This window comes from Macaca thibetana, chromosome 9 (assembly GCF_024542745.1).
Source record: "Macaca thibetana thibetana isolate TM-01 chromosome 9, ASM2454274v1, whole genome shotgun sequence".
Taxonomy (NCBI): Eukaryota; Metazoa; Chordata; class Mammalia; order Primates; family Cercopithecidae; genus Macaca; species Macaca thibetana.
This window is the reverse complement of record NC_065586.1, coordinates 648005-668500: the sequence shown is the minus strand read 5'-3', so window position 1 is coordinate 668500 and position 20496 is coordinate 648005. Positions and strand designations below refer to the sequence as shown.

Here is a 20496-nt window from a genome sequence, read left to right as displayed (position 1 = left end):
ATTAGATTACTTTAATGAGTGGAAAAAAACATTTGCAGTTTCTAGGGCCTAATACTTAAATTTGAAAAGCAGATGAAAGGCAGAGCATCTAGATCAAGCCTGTCCTACCCTCGGCCTAAGATGGCTTTGAATGTGGCCCAACACAAATTCGTAAATGTTCTTAAAACATTATGAGATTTTTTTTTTCTGATTTTTTTCTTTTTCTTTTCTCTCTCTCTCTCTCTCTCTCTCTCTCTGTTTTTAAGCATCTCATCAGCTGTCGTTAGTGTTAGTGTATTTTATGTGTGGCCCAAGATCACTGTGGCCCAGGGAAGCCAAAGATAGGACACCCTTGATCTAGATCTTTAAAAATCAAGGATTCCACTTTTATTAATACACTGAACCTTGGGTCCCCCAAAGGAGGGAAACGCCTTAACGTGTGCCACGCAGAGCTTCCACAGTGCTTCTCACTGCAAGGACATTCCCTCAAGGCTGGTGAGTGGCCCAGTCAGCCCACTGTGACAAGCCCATCCCATATGGGAATCTTATCACTTGGTGGTGAGCACTTATAACCTCCAACTGTTCAAACTGCATCTGTCTAAATGTATAAAGAGTAGCCATCCTGCAGTAACAACTATTCACTCAGCCACTTCCCAAACCGCAGCTTTCACCAGTGAGCTGTCCGCCCTCGCACACACAAAAGTCAGGCGCTCTCTCACAGTGTAAAGTAATCCCTAAAGCCCCCCAAAACCAACGAAATTGGACAATGCAAAAGGGAGTAGAGCTTTAGACCTGAGAGGAAACTACTCACAACTCTTCAGACTCTGTGACGAAAACAAGCCCCCCTGCCAAAGCGGGTGAGTGTTGCCTCTTTCTGTGTTCCTAAGAGGGTCTCAGAGTCATAAGAAGTCTCCTCTAGATTTCGTCATGTATCAAATACAGCAAAAGGAAGAAGGAGTAGAAGTGTGGAAGGAAACAGAAGAACAAGTCTTAGAGGAGCATTTTAGGGAGATCTTAAGCTTTCTGAAAGGCAAATGAAGTTTTGTATTTTCCTCTGCAAAAATCATACCAACAAGATTGGAATCAAACAGGGATCAAACACGTTTTAAGATGAGTTTCAGTTGACTGAAAAGAATTCCCAGAAACAGGATCCAAAAGAGGAAAAAGCAGAAAGACATTTTTTCTTCCTTCCAAAAAAACAATGGCCAAAGTATCAGCTTTTTATACTTCTGACCATAGAACTCTGAAAAAGAATCTTCAAATCTTATGATCACATTTCAGCAGAAACATAAAGTAGGTTTCCCATTTAGTTTCTCTGGTTCTAAAGCCAACTTTTGCCCCAATTAGGTACACAAATTAATTATTTTAGACACTTCAAAGGATCCTCATTTTGGCTACTGCTGCTTACAACTGTCCTGTGTTAGGTGGCTCCACTTTCTAAATATCTGTAAGAGAGTGCCCCATAAGTGCGCATATATCCAGCTGATGTTTCTACAAAGAGTGCTCAGATTGTGAAGTCCAATTTTGTATAATTTACTAACTTTTGAAAAGTGACAAAAGGCTGGGAATGTGTTTAGGGTCTAAGTGCGATGTGTCTTGGACTGTCCCTAACTGCCAGGTGACAGGGGAGTGCTCAAGCAAGGTACGTGGGAGTAGACCCTCATACCTATCTGCAGGAGCAAAAAGGTTGTGCACTTTTCATTTGGGAACTAACAGGAGTTGGTCACAAATGAAAGGCTAAGTCTTTATTTTCAAATTATAGAAAACAGCTGCAATCTTAAAAGCATGCTCTGTAAAATGTGACCACCAGTATCTGCCAGTCCTTCATCCCAAACCTCTGCGTGAGGCAGAGGTGGAGAAACCTTGACCCGAAATCCTGGCCCTGAGGCAGAGGCAGAAAGAAGGCAGTTGTCTGCGGACCTCTTTACCCAAATCTCTTGTGCAAAGATAGCAAAGCCCTAACTCTTAAAGGAAAGAGGGAATTTGAAAAACAGTCCAAGTAAAGTCTAGATGTTCAGCCAAAGAATGGGAGTTCCAGTTTCAGGAGACCTCTGAAGTGGAGAGTGTCACACTGGTTCCCAGCGCCGCGCTCAGAAAAACCAGTTGATTGAGGGGAGACATTCTGAATCCTGCTGTCTACATCAGGTATGTCAGCCTAAAAGGAAGAAGCTGAGGCAAAATTAATATAAGTAGAGTTGATTTGGACCAAGCCTGAGGATTGCAGCCCAGGTGTGTGGATTCAGGTTGCTCTGAGTATACACCCCATTAGCAGAAGTTGGAAGTAAATTTTTAAAGGGAAAAAAGGCAGTTCCTGAGTTGTTTACAATAAACGTACATCAAAATAACATAAGCTCTTGATTGGCTGTACATTGTTCATTGTTGTCATAGATTTCAGGAACATGAAGATAAGGGTAAGGCAGCCAGTCAGGAACAAAATGACTTTAAACAATTGTGCTCAACATGGATCTGGGGTGGGAAGCATGACAGAAGTCCCACACTCATGGCTCTCTGGGCCTGCATACCTCACATAGCTCAACTGCTCTGAGCTATTTTTCTTTTCTCAGTCACATTGTCTATTGAAGTAGGCATATAACCATAACTGACCTATAGTTGTAATACAGTTTATTTATAGAATGGAGATGGTACTGCTATGTCTTAGGTAATTGTCATTTGGAATAGTAAACCAAAGTAAGATTTAAAAAAAAATCTTTGAACTTAAATTCTTTTTTTTTTTTTTTGAGACGGAGTTTTGTTCTTGTTACCCCGGCTGGAGTGCAGTGGCGCAATCTCAGCTCACTGCAGCCTCTGCTTCCCGGGTTCAAGTGATTCTCCAGCCTCAGCCTCCCGAGTAGCTGGGATTACAGGATCCCACCACCATGCCTGGCTAATTTTTATACTTTATTAGTAGAGATGAGGTTTCACCACGTTGGCCAGGCTGGTCTCGAACTCATGACCTCAGGTGATCCACCTGCCTCGGCCTCCCACAGTTCTGGGATTACAGACATGTGCCACTGCGCCTGGTCTCTTTTTTAAAAAGTAGTATCACTTTTGTAAGTAACAGTTTTAGGGGACATTCATCATATTTTAATATTAAACAGTTTATATTGTTGTCTGGGAAACAGTTCTCATCTGCAGGTGTAATGCCTAATATTTGAAGATTGTTGTTGGATTCTGTGCTTGGAATCAGTGACTTTGACTCTCTGAGCAACTTGGAATTTATTTATTTATTTATTTTTCTTTATGAGACAGAGTCTTGCTCTGTCGCCCAGGCTGGAGGGCAGTGGCACAATCTTGGCTCACTGCAAGCTCCACCTCCCGGGTTCACGCCGTTCTCCTGCCTCAGCCTCCCGAGTAGCTGGGACTACAGGTGCCTGCCACCACGCCCGGCTAATTTTTTGTATTTTTAGTAGAGATGGGGTTTCACCATGTTAGCCAGAATGGTCTCGATCTCCTGACCTCACGATCTACCCACCTCGGCCTCCCAAAGTGCTGGATTACAGGTGTGAGCCACTGCCCCTGTCCGCAACTTGGAATTTCATAGCTCCCAGGCCTGCCGTTTGGCTCTGCTGTGTAACACATGCTGTGTGCCAGGCACTGTGGTATCTGCTTCGGGTGTCCCCCGAAGGAGGAGAGGTGGGGCCCTCACCACCTGTCAGGGGACGCCCCCCCGCCCCCCCCTCGCCATGCTGCAGCCTGCATTCCTTGACGTTTCCTTTTCTTGTTTGTAGATGAACTTGGCGGAGTCCTGGAACTTCTGAATTCTGTATCATAGCTTTCAGTAGATTTTGAAAAGGATTTTTTGACCTTTCCCTCCTGAAGAAAAAACAGTTTTTCCTCTGCTCTCACATCACAACAATCAACCCAGAAGAATTCTGTGACCGGTGGTCACCAAGAAGCGTGCGGGGATTTCTCCCCATCAGCAACCAATCAGTTCTACAGCAGGCACCAGCGGGGCACCCTCCCCTTTGATCTCAGCCCTCTACTGGAGATAGTATCAGGTCCCACAGGATGGGGGCTCAGTCCTACAAGACTGCCCCTTCTGATGCCACTTCCACGCCACAGGTTGTTCACCCATGCTTCTGAGGAACCAGTTATACTTCAGGATCCCCATGGCCCCTCTTTGGGTTCCATTACTTTGCTTGACTGATTCACAGAAATAAGGAAAACATGTTTCCTGGTTTATTTTGAAGGATATTACAAAGGATGCAGATGACGAGATGTATAGGGCAAGGTGTGGGAAAAGAGCAAGGGGCTCCCATGCCCTCTTTGGGCTGCCACCGTTTAACAACCTCCACGTGTTGAGCTGTCTGGAAGCTCCACAAACCTAGTTCTTTTTTTTTGGAATGGAGTCTTGCTCTGTCACCCAGGCTGGAGTGCAGTGGCATGATCTCGGCCCAGTCTCACTGCAACGTCCGCCTCCCAGGTTCAAGTGATTCTCCTGCCTCAGCCTCCCGAGTAGCTGGGATTACAGGTGCCTGCCATCACGCCCGGCTGATTTTTGTAGTTTTAGTAGAGATGGGGTTTCACCATGTTGGCCAGGCTGGTCTTGAACTTCTAACCTCAAGTGATGCTCCCGCCTCAGCCTCCCAAAGTGCTAGGATTACAGGCGTGAGCCATCATGCCCAGCCTAGGGTTTTTATGGAAACTCCATTACATAGGCATGATTGCTTAAATCATTGGCCATTGATGATCAACTTAACCTTCTGCCAGTTTCCCCTACCTGGAGATTGGGAATGGGCTGAAAGTCCCAACCGTCTAATTCTGGCTCGGTCTTTCTGGTGACTAGTTCCCATCCTGAAACTGCCTTAGGACTGCCAGCCCAGTCATATCATTAGTGCACAAAAAGACGTTTATTACTGTGGAGATTCCAGGGAATTTAGGAATTGTATGCCACGAAATGGGAGGAAGACCAAATAGATATATTTTACAATCTCACATCCAATACAAATAATTGTTTTAGTATGTGTTTGCCACTTGGGAACTTTTTTAGTGATTTGTTGTTTTGATAATAAAAATTTTAATGTCATCACTTTGTATTTAACTCTTTTGTATGTTTAGATCCCAAGTGCACACTTAAATGGACCTACATGTATGCATATACAAAGTCTAGAGAATAAAATAAAATGAAAATTAACTCAAAGTAATTTTGCCCTCAGCTGTGAGTACTGCCTTTTCCCTTGTTACACCGTTTGGAATGTGCACCAGCAGTGGCCGTTCTTTGGACTCATCCCATTTTCTGGGCTTTATATTTTAAATGCTAGTTAATTTTTCCCACGTTTGTTGCCGCAAGGTAATAAATTATTAATGTATTTACTGAGATTTTACTCGTTTAGGTACTGTGTTAGGAATACAGCGGTGAACAGGGTAGACAGATTTCTGACCTCCCAGTGATAAAACTTGAGTGTTTTGAGTGAGGATGGTAATTTGATATGCTGTATTCCCAGGTGTAAAGGTGTGCAGGAGTACATAGAATAACTAACCCAGGCTTTGTGGGAGGATGGGAGAGCATCTCAGTAGCTGTGGTTCTTTTCACTTTATCCTGGTGCAGCCTGTCAGAAGGTTTCAATTGCGAGTCCCTCGCTTTTGGGAGGGCAGTCTCTGGAAGAATCTGGAGTTCAGGGAGGTGGGAGGAAGGGTTTAAGAAACTGGGTAGTAATTCAGTTCAGATGGTGGTTTTCTGAACAGTTTCATGAAGAAACTTACTTGAGAAGAAGTTAAGGCTGTGTTTGCAAGTTTCTGCCTTGGGCACCTGAGTCAATGATATGTCCTTCAATAAGAGAGATTGGTTATCAGTTCGTATTTGTTTTAAATGAGAAGTGGGGAATTGATTTTAAGAAGTCTGTAGGATCATAAGATGTTCACTGGGCATTCGCTTAGATAATTTTGTGCTGCAACGGAGCATATGGTTGTGAACGGAAGCCAGGAGAAACTGGGAGCACAGGAGCATAACTCAAGGAGACAAGGAGATAGACTCCTTTGCACACATACCGTGGCCTGTCACCAGGATCAACACTGTGGATCCGTGCATACCTGTGGGTTGCACCACACTGGGGCTGGCTTCTCCTCAGCAAGGCTGTTCCCTCTTCCCACCAGTGGAGTTGTGTGCTTACCAAAGCCAGGTTAGCTTCCAAACTTGTTCATCGATCGTACTCATTCATGCATCTGTGTGATTTAATTAATATAAATTGATCATTGAATGAGTGTAAAAGCAGTTACTCATTTGAAAACTTTGGTCATAGAAGCGTTGTACTGTTCAGAGTGTTTTCCGGTCTCAGCTGCACTTTAAAAAGCAATGAAAATCTTTGTTGATGCATTATGGATATGGTTTATGTGAGAAAGAAAGAATATCTAATTGACTAAGTCTCAGAAAAAGGCCCACATGAATGAAGATGTATAAAATAGCTAAATATGTATTCATCTTTATAATTGCCCATTTGATTTACTATTTCTTCTGATTGCACAGGGCAAAAGCTCTTTTGCCCTACCTAGTGCAGAAGAGCATTCCCAAGAGGCTGAGAAAGCAGGTGAGGGAGTAGAAGAGGGTAGAGTGGGCTTCAAGGGAAAGACTGGTCTGTTCCACTGTGCTGAGAGGCCCTCCCTGTCCAGCAGCAAGCAGGAGGCTGGTGCTTGTAGAAGGAACGTTTTCTGGGAGGTTGGAGATAGAAACCGTTGAGAGCTGCCTCCTCAGCAGGAGGCCAGTCCCATTGATTCTGCCCTCCTTCCCTGTTCCTCAGCTCCTCCCCTCCCCACCTTCACTTTCTTTCTTTTGCGACAGAGTAAGCTGTTGAAACAGTGACAGGGAAGGGTAGAACGTAACGGAAAAAAAGAGCATAATTGCAAAGACAGGAGTAAATGGGATCTAGACTAATGAAGATAGGATCCTAACTTTGGTCAAGTGTCTTATGTCTGCTCTAGTTAGATTCCTTGTCTTGACTTTCTGAGGTGTGATTTTCAAGAGCTATATGGGATTGTTATAATTGTTATGGAATATTTCCCTTTCACTGAAGTGCTAAGAAGTACGTATCTATTAGGAATATTAAATTCAAGAAAGGAAGACTTCACATTAATGCGTATGTTAAATAAGGTGTATTTTATCACCACTTACAACACTGTTAAATGGCATTTAATTATTAAGGAAGGTAATTTGCATGTTCAGATAATAAGACTTTAGGTAATGCCTCCAGGGCTGTGTTAATAACTTGAGGAAGACCTTTTTATAACTATAGGTTGAGTATCCCTTACTTGAAATGCTTGCGGCCAGAAGTGTTTATATTTCAGTTATATTTGGAGTTTGGGATATTTGCATATACATGATGAGGTATCTTGGGGATGGGATCCTAAACACAGAATTGTTTCTTACACACCTTATACACATAGCCTGAAGGTAATTTTATACAATGTTTTAAGTAATTTTAGCATGAAATGAGGTCTGTACATTGAACCATCAGAAAGCAAAGATGTCACCATCCCATCCACCCATGTGGACAGTCTGGTTGCTTAATGTCACCATCGTGCCTGGCTCTGGATTTATATGCTACCAAGTGGCAGTCATCTTCTTATCCTTGCTCACATGGGAGTACTCAGCAGTAAAGAACATGACATAGCATTAATACAGTGAGGAAATGATGTGCTCAGGTAACTAACCAGTCCAGTAATATCGCCATAGTACCTGAATCAGCCATCAGATAACAGCAGCAGCAGACTTCAGTCTCTACCTACCATACTGTGTTGTGATTAAAAGGTCACTGTACACTGTGTTTTACGTATTTATTTTATTTTTTTATTTTACTTTATTTTATTTTGAGACAGAGTCTTCCTCTGTTGCCCAGGCTGGAGTGCAGTGGCATGATCTCAGCTTAATGCTCCCCCCCCGCCCCCCCGGGCTCAAGTGATCCTCTTGCCTTAGCCTCCCAAGTGGCCGGGACTACAGGCACATGTCACCATGCTTGACTAATTTTTTTATTTTTTATAGAGACAGTGTTTCACTGTGTTGTCCAGGCTGGTCTCAAACTCCTGAGCTCCAGTGATCTTCCTTTCTTGGCCTCCCATAGTGCTGGGATTACAGGTGTGAGCCACCGCACTCGGCCTGTTTTATCTTTTAGGGCACAGAGTCTCGCTATGCTGCCCATGTTGGTTTTGAACCCCTGAGCTCAAGGAATCCTCTTGCCTCAGCTCCCTAAGTAGCTAGGACTACAGTTATGCACCATTGTTCTTGGAATATGTTTTATTTTTGTAGGTGAGAAGAAACATCAGAATTTTTCACTTGTGATGTCATGTTGGTGCTCAAAAAGTTTTAGATTTTGGAGGATTTCAGATTTCAGATTTTCAGATTAGTGCGGCTCAGCTTGTTTTCTGTCAGTGTTGAGTGTCAAGTTTTTTTTTTAAACTAAATCAATTTATGTATCATTTCAAGACATCCAGCATTGTATGTTCTAAAAATTGGAATGTGCTTTTTTCCCCATAGAAGAGTTGGGTACCTTCTGGGTATGGTTCTCTGACTCATTCTTAGGAACAAGTATGCCTTCCTATTTGAGCAGCACAGGATTAAAGCAGCTCCGAACTGCTTCCCAGCTCTGACATTTTGCCACTCTAAAAAATGAGTTTGCTCACCACTGCCCCATCTTACTCTTTAAGTATTATGTATTTTCAGTTGAAAACTGTAGTTTTGTGATGATGAATTGGAAAGCTCAGTAGAATACGATCTGTATTCCTTGAAGAAATGCAGGATCCGCTGGACGGGTGAGGTGGAGAGACCTTTTCCGCCCAGCAGAGTGAAGTGGTGTACTCTACAAGGTGCATTCCTGACAAGGAAGGCCCTGCGTGCTGTGCTGCCAATTCTGGCTTTTCGTCAGTTCAGGTGTATACCAAGGCTACTGTGTTTGTCCATCGGCATTTTTTTTTGTTTTGTTTTCAGATGTAAATGAGAGGAAGCAAAGATTTTTATGGAGACTATCAATAATCTCAAGAAAATACATATTCAGAATGGAATTAAAGCTGTGCAGTAAGATAAGTTTATATATGCAATTCCTTAAGGTAAAAGTAAATTATAAAAGATTGAATCAGGCAGTTCTGCTCCTTGTCCAAAAGGTAAGATTGCATGTGAAACATCAAGAAGTTGCCTTTGCCTTCTATGGACTCTGGGTATACTTTGTTCGCCATCTGTGAGATCAGTCCATGGCTGAGAGATGGCATAAGTGAGCAGGAGTGCAGCAGTGAGCAGGTGGGTCTGAAGGATGTGGAAGAGTGGAAGTAGGGGTGAGCAGGAGTGCAGCGGTGAGCAGGTGGGTCTGAAGGATGTGGAAGAGTGGAAGTAGGGGTGAGCAGGAGTGCAGCGGTGAGCAGGTGGGTCTGAAGGATGTGGAAGAGTGGAAGTAGGGGTGAGCAGGAGTGCAGCGGTGAGCAGGTGGGTCTGAAGGATGTGGAAGAGTGGAAGTAGGGGTGAGCAGGAGTGCAGCGGTGAGCAGGTGGGTCTGAAGGATGTGGAAGAGTGGAAGTAGGGGACACTAGCAAGGCAGGAAAGGCTTCTTGGGCATCCAGCACACATCCTGCCAGGTTAGGTTGAATCTTGCTTGTCCAGGTTGACCTTCTCAACATGAGAAGTAATTTCTAATGGAATAAAATGCTGATGGACAGAAAAATGGAGGTTAGAATATATTCTAAACAGACTGGACAAAAGAGGCAACTAGCTTTTCAACCAGGTAATTTAACATCTATATTAAAAAGATTTTAGGCTGGGCACAGTGGCTCACACCAGTAATTCCTGCACTTTTTGGGGCCGAAGTGGGCGGATCACTTGAGGTCAGGAGGTTGAGACCAGCCTGGCCAATATGGTGAAACCCTGTCTCTACTAAAAATACAAAAATTAGCTGAGCATGGTGGTGCACACCTGTACTCCTAGGTACTTGGGAGGCTGAGGCAGGAGAATCACTTGAACCTAGGAGGCGGAGGTTGCATTGAGCTGAGATGGCGCCATTGCACTCCAGCCTGGGCAACAGAGTGACACTGTCTTAAAAAAAAAAAAAATTTATGTTTCTGCTTCAACTTGAAGTTAAATGAAGTGAACATGCTGCAGCGGTGGCCTGCTCTGACTGCAGATTTTGGTTACGGTGCTTCCTGGTAGTCCAGTACTTGACAAGGAAGCTGTGTAAATTAGCTAAGCTTGTGTCCTAAAAAGATACTCCTAATGTAGTTGTCAACTTTTCCATTTGCTTTTCCCCTTGTGAAAGTGTGTGAAAAGATGTGGAAACCCTTCCTAAGAAGCTCTTTACTGGAAAAGGTACAGCACAGAATAAAAGCAAGAAGTGGTACTCTGAGGGCCATGATTTGCACTGCTGCAGCTTAGGGCTTGTGCAAAACAATGTTCTGTGCATTTGGTTTAGGTATTTTATTCAAGCTTCTTTATAACAAAGTATTAGAGTGGTGGTTTTTGAGTTTGTCAAAGGTTTAATGAGTAAAATGCTCTCCTAGCCAGAGAATGAGATGATCTAAACTCCAATTTTGGTGGTGGTTTTGTATTATGTTTTAGTAAGAATCCTAGCTAAAATGGTCTTTTCAAAAGATTGTACTCTCCAGAAGATAATGTCGTAGACCCAGTCACAGGCCTTAACAGTGGAGGGGACTGTTTTCCTTTTCTGTGTGTGTCGACTTAGTAGATATGTTCTAAATTTAAAAACGGGAAGATTTTGAAAGTATATTATTTGATGGTCTTCCCATGTAGGTACTTTTCCAGTCAGATCTTGCTGAAAAATAAGTTTTTGTATCTTGTGTCTGATTATGTCCTTCTTAGGAGCAGAACCAACTCAAACTATAAATAAAACTCACATTTTCTCACTGCTGACTTTTTCAGTAGAAGCACTGATGTACACTTATAAAGGAAATTTTACAAAATTAATCTTGAAATTTATTGGCAGCATCTCCTTAGGAATACTCCAGTGCTGAGTGCCAGTTTAAATGTGTAATTAACAACTGCTCTACTGAGATTGGACACATTTCTTTTATCCGTCAGTATCTTTGAGTGACGTGTTTACTATAAGAACATGAAATGAAAAGAATATCATAGAGACACTGAATCTTGAAAAAAAACCAAAAGACTAAAATAACAGTTTTGTTGGAAACAGCAGTCTGTTGCTCTGTAAATGTTCCCACTATTCAAGCTTACAGATTCACTTGAGTATATGATCTGTATAAGGTACATGGAAGGAACAGAATAATCTGGCCTAAGGTGCTCTCAAATTATTCTGTTGTAAGATAAGAATGCATTTCAAATATTACAGAGTGGTGCTGGCAGCTGTGAGATATCCATATCATCCAACCAACAGCACAAGGCAGATGAGTGAAGAACTATAATTCCTATTATATTTTATTTTCTGCACTTCTCTATTTAGATATGGACATGTGGAAATCATAATGAAAGTTTCTATTAAGAAATATATCCTTCTGCTGGGCGTGTTGGCTCACTTCTGTAATCCCAGCACTTTGGGAGGCCGAGGCAGGCAGATCACGAGGCCAGGAGTTTGAGACCAGCCTGGCCAACATGGTGAAACCGCGTCTCTACTAACAATACAAAAAATTAGTTGGGCGTGGTGGCAGGAGCCTGTAATCCCACTGTAATCCCAGCTACTTGTGAGACTGAGGCAGGAGAATTGCTTGAACCCAGGAGGCGGAGGTTGCAGTTAGCTGAGATTCCAGCCTGCAAAAAAAAAAAAAAAAAGAGGCCAGGTGCTGGTGGCTCACACCTGTAATCCCAGCATTTTGGGAGACTGAGGCGGGCGGATCACAAGTTCAGGAGTTCGAGACCAGCCTGGCCAGTGTGGTGAAACACCATCTCTGTAAAAATACAAAAATTAGACAGGCACGGTAGTGCGCGCCTGTAGTCCCAGCTACTCAGGAGGCTGAGGCAGGAGAATTGCTTGAACCCGGGAGGCAGGGGTTGCAGTGAGCCGAGATTGTGCCACTGCACTCCAGCCTGGGCAACACAGTGAGACTCCTTCTCAAAAAAAAAAAAAAGGAAATATATCCTTTTTTAGCCAGGCTTTGTGGCATGCTTCTGTAGTTTCAGCTACCTGGGGAGCTGAAGCAGGAGGATCACTTGGACCCAGAAGGCCGAGGCTGCAATGAACTGAGATTGGGCCACTGCACTCCAGCATGGGTGAAAAAGTGAGACCCTACCAAAAAAAAAAAAAAAAAAAAAAAAAAAAAAAAAAAGACATTCTTCTTTCTGATCCTAGAATGCTATGACTGTGCTTTTTATTATGTTTATTTTTTATTTTTGAGACCGAGTTTTGCTCTTGTTGCCCAGGCTGGAACGCGATGGCGCGATCTTGGCTCACTGCAACCTCTTCCTCCCAGGTTCAAGCAATTCTCCTGCCTCAGCCTCCCCATTAGCTGAGATTACAGGCTCATGCCACCATTCATGGTTAAGTTTTGTATTTTGGGGTTTCATCATGTTAGCAAGGCTTGTCTCAAACTCCTGACTTCAGATGATCCACCCGCCTTGGCCTCTCAAAGTGCTGGAATTATAGGCGTGAGCCACTGTGCCCAGCCATGATTGTGCTGTGCTTTTAATGATTTGATTTAGCTTCTGTGATCTTTTTTTTTTTTCCTGATCAATTTATGTAGCTTTAAAGGGATCAAAGTCTGGATGGTAAACTGTTTTCTACAAATTATGTTTGGACATTGAAAGTAACACATTTTGACTTTTTCTAATTGATTCCCAAGGAGATTATATAGTACGTAATTAAGGCAATCTCTAAAGTTCTTAACAGCCCTTTTTCCTTATTTAGGTAAATTTCTATTTACTTATCTAGTTGAATATTACTAATTTTTGTAAAACGGTCTTAATTATATTGGAATTCTTGGAACACATGTCTGTCTAGGAGCATCTTGTGCTGTCCATCTCTGCTCATGTGCCATCCCTTAACTCATTGCTCCTAATCATAGACAATTAGAGTTAGAAGATAACTTAGCAAACTTTACAAACAAAGAAATGGAGTACTTAGACAACACCGTAGTAAAACTGCATGTATTTGAATGTTTCTAACAAAAGGAAGATCATCAAGGTAAGTTGTAATATATCATTGGTAGGATATGTATTTCTGTCCTGTTCTCAGTATCACTGTGTGCTGTAGATAAGAACACAGGGCACAGGGACACCTGTGTTCCAAGAAAAGGGAATAGAATGTGCAGAACACGGCAGGTAGAACAGGGAGTAATCTGTTGTAAGTAGGGAGTTCCTGACTTCAGAATACTGTTTTTAGATTCAGGAGAGAGGTTTTATATTTGGCTCCCATACAGTGCACTCTCATGGGAAATGTCTATTCTAAGGTCAACCCATAATGCAAAAATTATCCATATGCTTGAAGATCCCCGTGTAAGGTACAATATATTTAATGTTATCACTGATGTAATTGATCCAATACCAGTTTTATTCTGGCATTAAATCAAATCACTGTTTTTGATGTATAAAAAGATAAGTATTTGGCTTATATTTAAGTACCATATTGTAAGAAAAAAGATGCTTATCTTTACATACTAAAATCATGATCTGTACATTGGTGCAGTGATTATTACCGTAAAAGGGAAGAAGGAATGAAGACGAGCTAGGGAAACTGTAGGTGCACTTCTCTGAGGTCGTGTTAGGGTGGAACATGCACCCACACGCAGGGATTGATAGAGTGAATTGCCTATAGCACTTAAATGATCTCCAAGCATGCATAGTTGAATAGCAAAATTATGTGTGCATTGATATAGCCTCACTGAACTTACTAGCTTTGTGACTTTGAGTTATCCCCGATCTTAGTTTCTTGCTCTGCTAAATAGGCATGGAACCTAATTAACAGAATTAAGTCGATTTGGTAACATGTGGAGAAAGCACTTAGAATAATGCTTACCAAATCCTTACCAAACTCTTTCTTTTTCTTTCCAGGTTTCTGATTCAGAGACAAGTAATTTGTGTTTCCACATTACCCTTTCGTACCAAAAAAGAATTTCACGCTGTTTAGGAAATGCCTCTTTATTTTGATTTTCTTAGAAATTATCAAGTTCTGAAATTATGATTTTTGCTATTATTGGAAAATCCGATGAGTTATGCCAGACACATGCACCAAAGGGAGGCTCTTAACCTAGTGGTTTATTACTTGGGTTGTTTCTACTTTTCGGCTATTATGAATAATGTTGCTTTGAAAATTCACATACAGGTTTTCAGGCAGATACATGCTTTCAGTTATCTGGGATATATCCCTAGGAGTAGGATGACTGGTCGTGTGGTAACTTTGTGTTTAACATACTGAGAAACTGCCAGACTTCTTCCCCTGGTGGCTGCTCTGTTTTACATTTGTACCGGCAGTGTGTGAAGACTGTAGTTTCTGTATGTACTTGCCACACTTGCTATTACCTATCTTTCTGATAATAGTCATCCAAGTGGATGCCAAGTGGTATTTTTATTTTAATTTTCTGTATTTACTCCATTTTATTTAATTTCATTTCAAAGCGATATTTTGTGTTTTGATTTGTATTTCCCTCATGACGAATGTTATGGAAGATCTTTTCATGTGCTTGCTGGCCATTTTTATATCTTTGGGAAAATGTTCATTTGGATCATGTGCCAATTTTTTTTTTTTTTTTTTTTTTTTTTTTGAGATGGAGCCTCGCTTTGCCGCCCAGGCTGGAGTGCAGTGGCATGATTTTGGCATACTGCAACCTCCGCCTCCCAGGTTCAAGTGATTCTCCTGCCTCAGCCTCCCAAGTAGCTGGGATTACAGGCACCCACTACCATGCCTGGCTAATTTTTGTATTTTTAGTAGAGACCGGGTCTCACTGTGTTGACCAGGCTGGTCTTGAACTCCTGACCTCAAGTAATCTGACTGCCTTGGCCTCTGAAAGTGCTGCGATTACAGGCGTGAGCCACTGCACCCAGCTCTCATTTGCCAATTTTTAAGTTGGGTTATTTGTCTCATTGTTGAGTTTTAGGAATTGTTTATATATTCTAGATGTATGTCCCTTATTGGATATATGATTTGCAAATGTTTTTTTCCCATTCTTTGTGTTATCTTTTCACTTTCTTGATAGTGTGATTTGAAGGGCAAAAGTTTTTCATTTTGATGAAATCCAGTGTATTTTTTTCTTGCTGTTTATGCTTTTAGTGTCATAATTAATAAACCATTACCTAATACAAGTTTATGAAGATTTACTGCTGTTTCCTTCCAAGTCGTATTGTTTTAGCTTTTACATTTACTTCTTTGGTTCATTTTGCCTTAATTTTTGTGTATGTTGAGGTAGGAGCCCAGCTTCATTATTTTCATGTTGACGTTTAGTTGTCCCAGCACCATTTGTTGACAAGATTGTTCTTTTCCCCTCAACTGGTCTTGACACCTTTGTGGAAAATCAGTTGTCTATAAAGGTAAGGGTTTCTTCTGGACTCTTGTTTCTATTGTATTGATTGATCTATGTGTCTGGTCTATGCTAGTACCATGCTGGTTTGATTACTGTAGCTTTGTAGTAAGATTTGAAATTAGGAAGTGTGTGAGTCGTTCACTTTTAGTCTTTCTCAAGATTGCTTTGGCTATTCTGGGTCCCTTGCATTTCCATAGGAATTTTAGGATCAGCTCAGCAATTTCTGCAAAAATAAATAAATAAATAAATAATATTTATCAAAAAAGTGAATTTTGATAGGGATTATATTGAATCTGTAGCTTAATTTGGGAATTGTTGGCATTCTAAAAATACCATGTCTTCCCATCCTTAAACATGGTATGTCTTTCCATCCATGAACATGGGCATCTGTCCTTGAGAACTAGGTTTTAAGGGTTTGTATTAGTGGAGTGATTCTCAAGCTTTTGGTCTAAGGACCTCTTTATGCTGTTAAACATTACTGAAGATGTCTAAAAGCTTGAGTTTATTATATGGTTTGTCTCCATGTATGGTTTATGTCTATCTGTATTTACTATGTTAGGTATCAAGAATCAATTAATATTAGAAATATACATTTTTAATAATAACAAACCCATTAGGTAATATAAATAACATTGTTTATGAAAGGTAGCAGTATTTCCCAAAACAAAAAATAATTCAGTGGTAAGAGTGGCATTGGCTTTTCATGCTTTGTAAATCTCTTTAATGTCTGACTTAATAGAATTTTGGCTGGATTCTTACTGCTTTTGCATTTCATCTCTTAGTACTGTGTTATTTTGGTTGAAGTGTGTGAAGGAAATCTGGCCTCAGGTAATTTATTTCATTATTTTAGTAGTCATTTCATACAAATGAATATTGGGTATTCTTTGAATGTTCTTTGATGCTATACCAAAACTCCACTGTGGTTTTGTCCAGAGAATGAGAGCGAAAAAAGCAAAGAACATCTTTGCATTATTTTGAGAATGGTTTGACTTTGTGGCCCCACTGGAAGGGTTTCTGGGTCTCTGGACTATGCCTACACCACACATTGAGAACCATTGTCTTAGTGAACAGGACTGAACAGTGTAGTTTCACAAGAAAATTTGCTCACGGAATTGCACTTGATTAATCTGTATTGAGAAACAACAGCAAAGCGACTTAGATGCTTCTCCTGCATGGGCAGCAGTGCCCTTTCTGTAGGAAAGATGACAGGGGACCTTGGACTCAGCAACTGGTGGAATCAGCAAGCTGGATGTTTTATTAAGATGTGTAATAAAAATAATACGTTATTTAAAAAACTGAGACTCTGGGAGATGAAACGAAGTAAAAAACTTAATCACACATTGTTAGTCTTTTGGTATATTTTCTTCTAGTTTCTTGTTTTTAAGTACTTACAAAGTTTGTTGTGTGAATTTTTATAAACATATTGCAACTTTAGTATCTACAGTTTTGTCTTTTTAAAAAATCTTTATGCAGTTTTTGTGACTATTTTAAGTAATTGTAACATACTACATTAGTTTTTGTTTTTTTGAGGTGGAGGTTGCTCTGTTGCCCAAACTGGAGTATAGTGGTGTGCTCTCAGCTCACTGCAGTCTCCACCTCCTCGGTTCAAGTGGTTCTTGTGCTTCAGCCTCCCGAGTAGCTGGGAATTTTTGTATTTATTTTAGTAGAGACAGGGTTTCACCAGCCTGCTTGGGCAGGCTGGTCTTGAACTCCTGACTTCATGTGATCTCCCTACCATGGTCTCCCAAAGGGTTGGGATTACAGGCATGAGCCTACTTTCTGTGTTATTTCCACCTTTTTTTTTGCTAAGCTGCTGTGAACATTGTTAATAAATTTGTTTACACATTTAATATTATTTCATTAATACAAATTTTAAATAGAAATAAGCATATGAAGTCTGTACTGATAATATATCCAAGTTGGATTTTCTTTTACTTATTATTGTGGACAATTTTATATTTTATGTTATGTTATGTTATGTTATGTTATGTTATGTTATGTTATGTTGTTTTTTGAGACAGAGTCTTGCTCTGTTGCTCAGGCTGGAGTAGAGTGGTGTGATCTCGGCTCACTGCAACCTCGGCCTCCCAGATTCAAGCAGTTCTCCTGCCTTAGCCTCCCGAGTAGCCGGGACTACACGCGCACGCCGCCATGCACGGCTAATTTTTTGTATTTTAGTAGAGATGGGGTTTCACTGTGTTGCCGAGGCTGGTCACCACCTCCTGAGCTCAGGCAGTCCGCCCGCCTTGGCCTCCCAGAGTGCTGGGATTATAGGTGTGAGCCACCGCGCCTGGCCTATTGTGGACAGTTTTGAACACATAGAAGTAAAGAGGATACTATAGTGATCCTCAATTAACCAGTCATCTAGCTTTAGCTACCATCAGCTTGCTGCCATTCATATGTTTTTGTTTCTTCTTGCCCCTTAAACTTAAAAAAATATATATTCTTAAAAAAAAAACATATTCTAAAGCAAATTCCAGATGTATATCTTTATTCATGAGTCTTTTAGTTTCTAGCTCTTATAAACAAGATCTTTTATAATAAATATAACAATACTGTGATTGAAACTCAATAAAATTAATAGTAATTTTATCATGTCTTTATTACCTAGGCAACCTTCAAGTTTTTCTATGTCAAAAATGTTATTTTAAACCTAATTATTTGACTCAGAATCCAAACACAGTTCTTACATCACATTGGATTATTTTGGTTAAGGCTTTTCAATTCTGTGGCAATAAAAATAGCTCTCCTTTTAAATGTCTTTTATTTGCTATAGAAATGAGGTCGTCTCTCTTGCCCACGTTTTGGATTTAGATGATGGCTTTGTGCTGCTGTGATTTAACATGTATTTCCCTAGAATTCCCTTTAAACTGGGAGTAAGATCTAGAGGTGTGATTAAGGCTCTTTTTTGGCATGAGTACTTTGTGGATGGTAGCCTTTGATCACGTCAAAAATATAATGCCTAGAGGCCCAGTTTTAATGATACTGAAAAATGGCTTCATTCAGTGTCTCACTTAACCATTTGGAAACCTCCCATCAGTTCTTCACTTGATAATTTTAGCAGACATCAATGATTATTGACTTCATTATTGTATTAGGTATTGGGATATTTTGATTTTTCTGATCCTGTCGTTCACTCCCCATTGACTGTGGTTCTTGCTCTGATCAGCTTTTTGTTTATTCGGAAATGCAGTTCATCCAGGAACAGCAGCTTGAAAGAATTGTTGTTCTTTAGTGATCTTGGGAATAATGAGTGGGTGTCCTGCAATCCCAAGGCGAGCAGTGTGGTGGTGGTGATAGCTCTCATGATTGCTGCCGACTTGTTTTCCGTTCATTCTTCCTGATCCCTGATGTGGTCCCATGCATGGCTATTGGGAATCCCTCCCTTACTTTGCTGTGGCCTCTGTGTCTTCCTGATGGGACCAGTTGTCTTCATGGCTTCCTGCTTCATGGTAAGATGTCCCAGGCTCATCTCAAATTGAGGAACATTCTACAAAGTAATTAACTAGTACTCTGGAAAAGTGTCGATGAATAAGGCAAGACTGAGGAACTGTGGTGGCTTAAAGGAGACTCCATGGAAGGACAGCTACGTACACCGTGAGGTCCAAGATCAGAGTCCAGACTAGAAAAAGGAAATCAGTGGTAACAGTGGTGTATTGCAGAGGAAGCCTGTACTGTAGTTTAAAAAGTCACACTTCCAATTTTAAAAAATGACCATGTGGAGTTTACTTAGCTTCTTTAATTTTGTATTCATATCTCCTTTGATGTTGAAAATCTGTGTACCTAACATTAAGGAAATTCGTATCAACTTTATCCTGTTCAGTGTGAATATGTGTAGGCATGTATATATACAATATGTAAAATAAAATAGCTTCAAAATAATAATACCAACATTTACCTCAAAAAACAAGCCTACTGAGTACATTTTAAGATTTCTTGGTGTGGCCGGGCACGGTGGCTCACTCCTGTAATCCCAGCACTTTGGGAGGCTAAGGTGGGTGGATCACATGAGGTCAGGAGTTCAAGACCAGCCTAATCAACATGACAAAATCCTGTTTCTACTGGGGGGAAAAAAAAAGCCAGCTGTGGTGTTGCACACCTGTAATCCCAGCTATTCAGGAGGCTGAGGCACGAGAATTGCTTGAGCTCGGGAAGCAGAGGTTTCAGTGAGCCGAGATTGTGCCATTGCACTCCAGCCTGGGCGACAGAGCAAGACTGTCTCAAAAAAAAAAAAAGAATTTTTTTTTTTTCCTTGGTGAATTTGTAGGATTTTGTGTGTAAATAGCTGTCCTTTAAATTAACAATAATTTGGCCGGGTGTGGTGGCTCATGCCTGTAATCGCAGAACTTTGGGAGGCCAAGGTGGGCAGATCACGAGGTCAGGAGATCGAGACCATCCTGGCTAACACGGTGAAACCCTGTCTCTACTAAAAATACAAAAAATGCCGGGCACGGTGGCTCACGCCTGTAATCCCAGCACTTTGGGAGGCCGAGGCGGGCGGATCACAAGGTCAGGAGATCGAGACCACGGTGAAACCCCGTCTATACTAAAAATACAAAAAATTAGCCGGGCGCAGTGGTGGGCACCTGTAGTCCCAGCTACTCAGGAGGCTGAGGCAGGAGAATGGCGTGAACCCGGGAGGCGGAGCTTGCAGTGAGCCGAGATCGCGCCACTGCACTCCAGCCTGGGCGATAGAGCAAGACTCCCTCTCAAAAACAAACAAACAAACAAACAAAAACAAAAAATTAGCTGGGTGTGGTGGCTGGCACCTGTAGTCCCAGCTACTCGGGGGGCTGAGGCAGGAGAATGGCGTGAACCCAGGAGGCGGAGCTTGCAGTGAGTCCAGATCCTACTACTGCACTCCAGCCTGGGCGACAGAGGGAGACTCTGTCTCAAAAAAACAAAACAAAACAAAATTAATAATTTTTCTCTAAATCATTATGTCACCTACCTGACATATAGTTGTTTATTTGAGATGGTGTTATATTTTTAAGATTGCCTTGTGTGTCTAGAAAGACCATAATGACTGTTTAATCATGCAACAAACATTTCTGGTGTATATGAAAAGAAATTTTTACAAACTGAATTAAGAGAGTTATGTTATCCCAAGTGTTGAACAAGTTGATA

At 41.3% G+C, this 20496-nt stretch overlaps 2 protein-coding genes across 4 annotated transcripts in view; both read left to right on the top strand.

The window, feature by feature from the left end:
* Window positions 1–20496, top strand: part of DIP2C (disco interacting protein 2 homolog C) — an 840898-nt gene that overhangs the window by 430381 nt on the left and 390021 nt on the right. The gene's annotated exons all lie outside the window — the stretch shown is intronic.
* The window catches only part of LARP4B (La ribonucleoprotein 4B), a 125685-nt gene that overhangs the window by 20238 nt on the left and 84951 nt on the right, over window positions 1–20496 (top strand). The window contains exon 1 of one of the 3 annotated variants that reach the window (XM_050805450.1): window positions 3367–9066. The exons of 1 other annotated variant lie outside the window; for it this stretch is intronic. In XM_050805450.1, the coding sequence (XP_050661407.1) occupies window positions 8962–9066 (105 nt within the window). In that variant the 5' untranslated portion in view covers window positions 3367–8961. Of the gene's footprint in view, window positions 1–3366; window positions 9067–20496 lie in introns of those variants that run through there. One more of the 3 variants, XM_050805451.1, reaches the window with a different exon arrangement.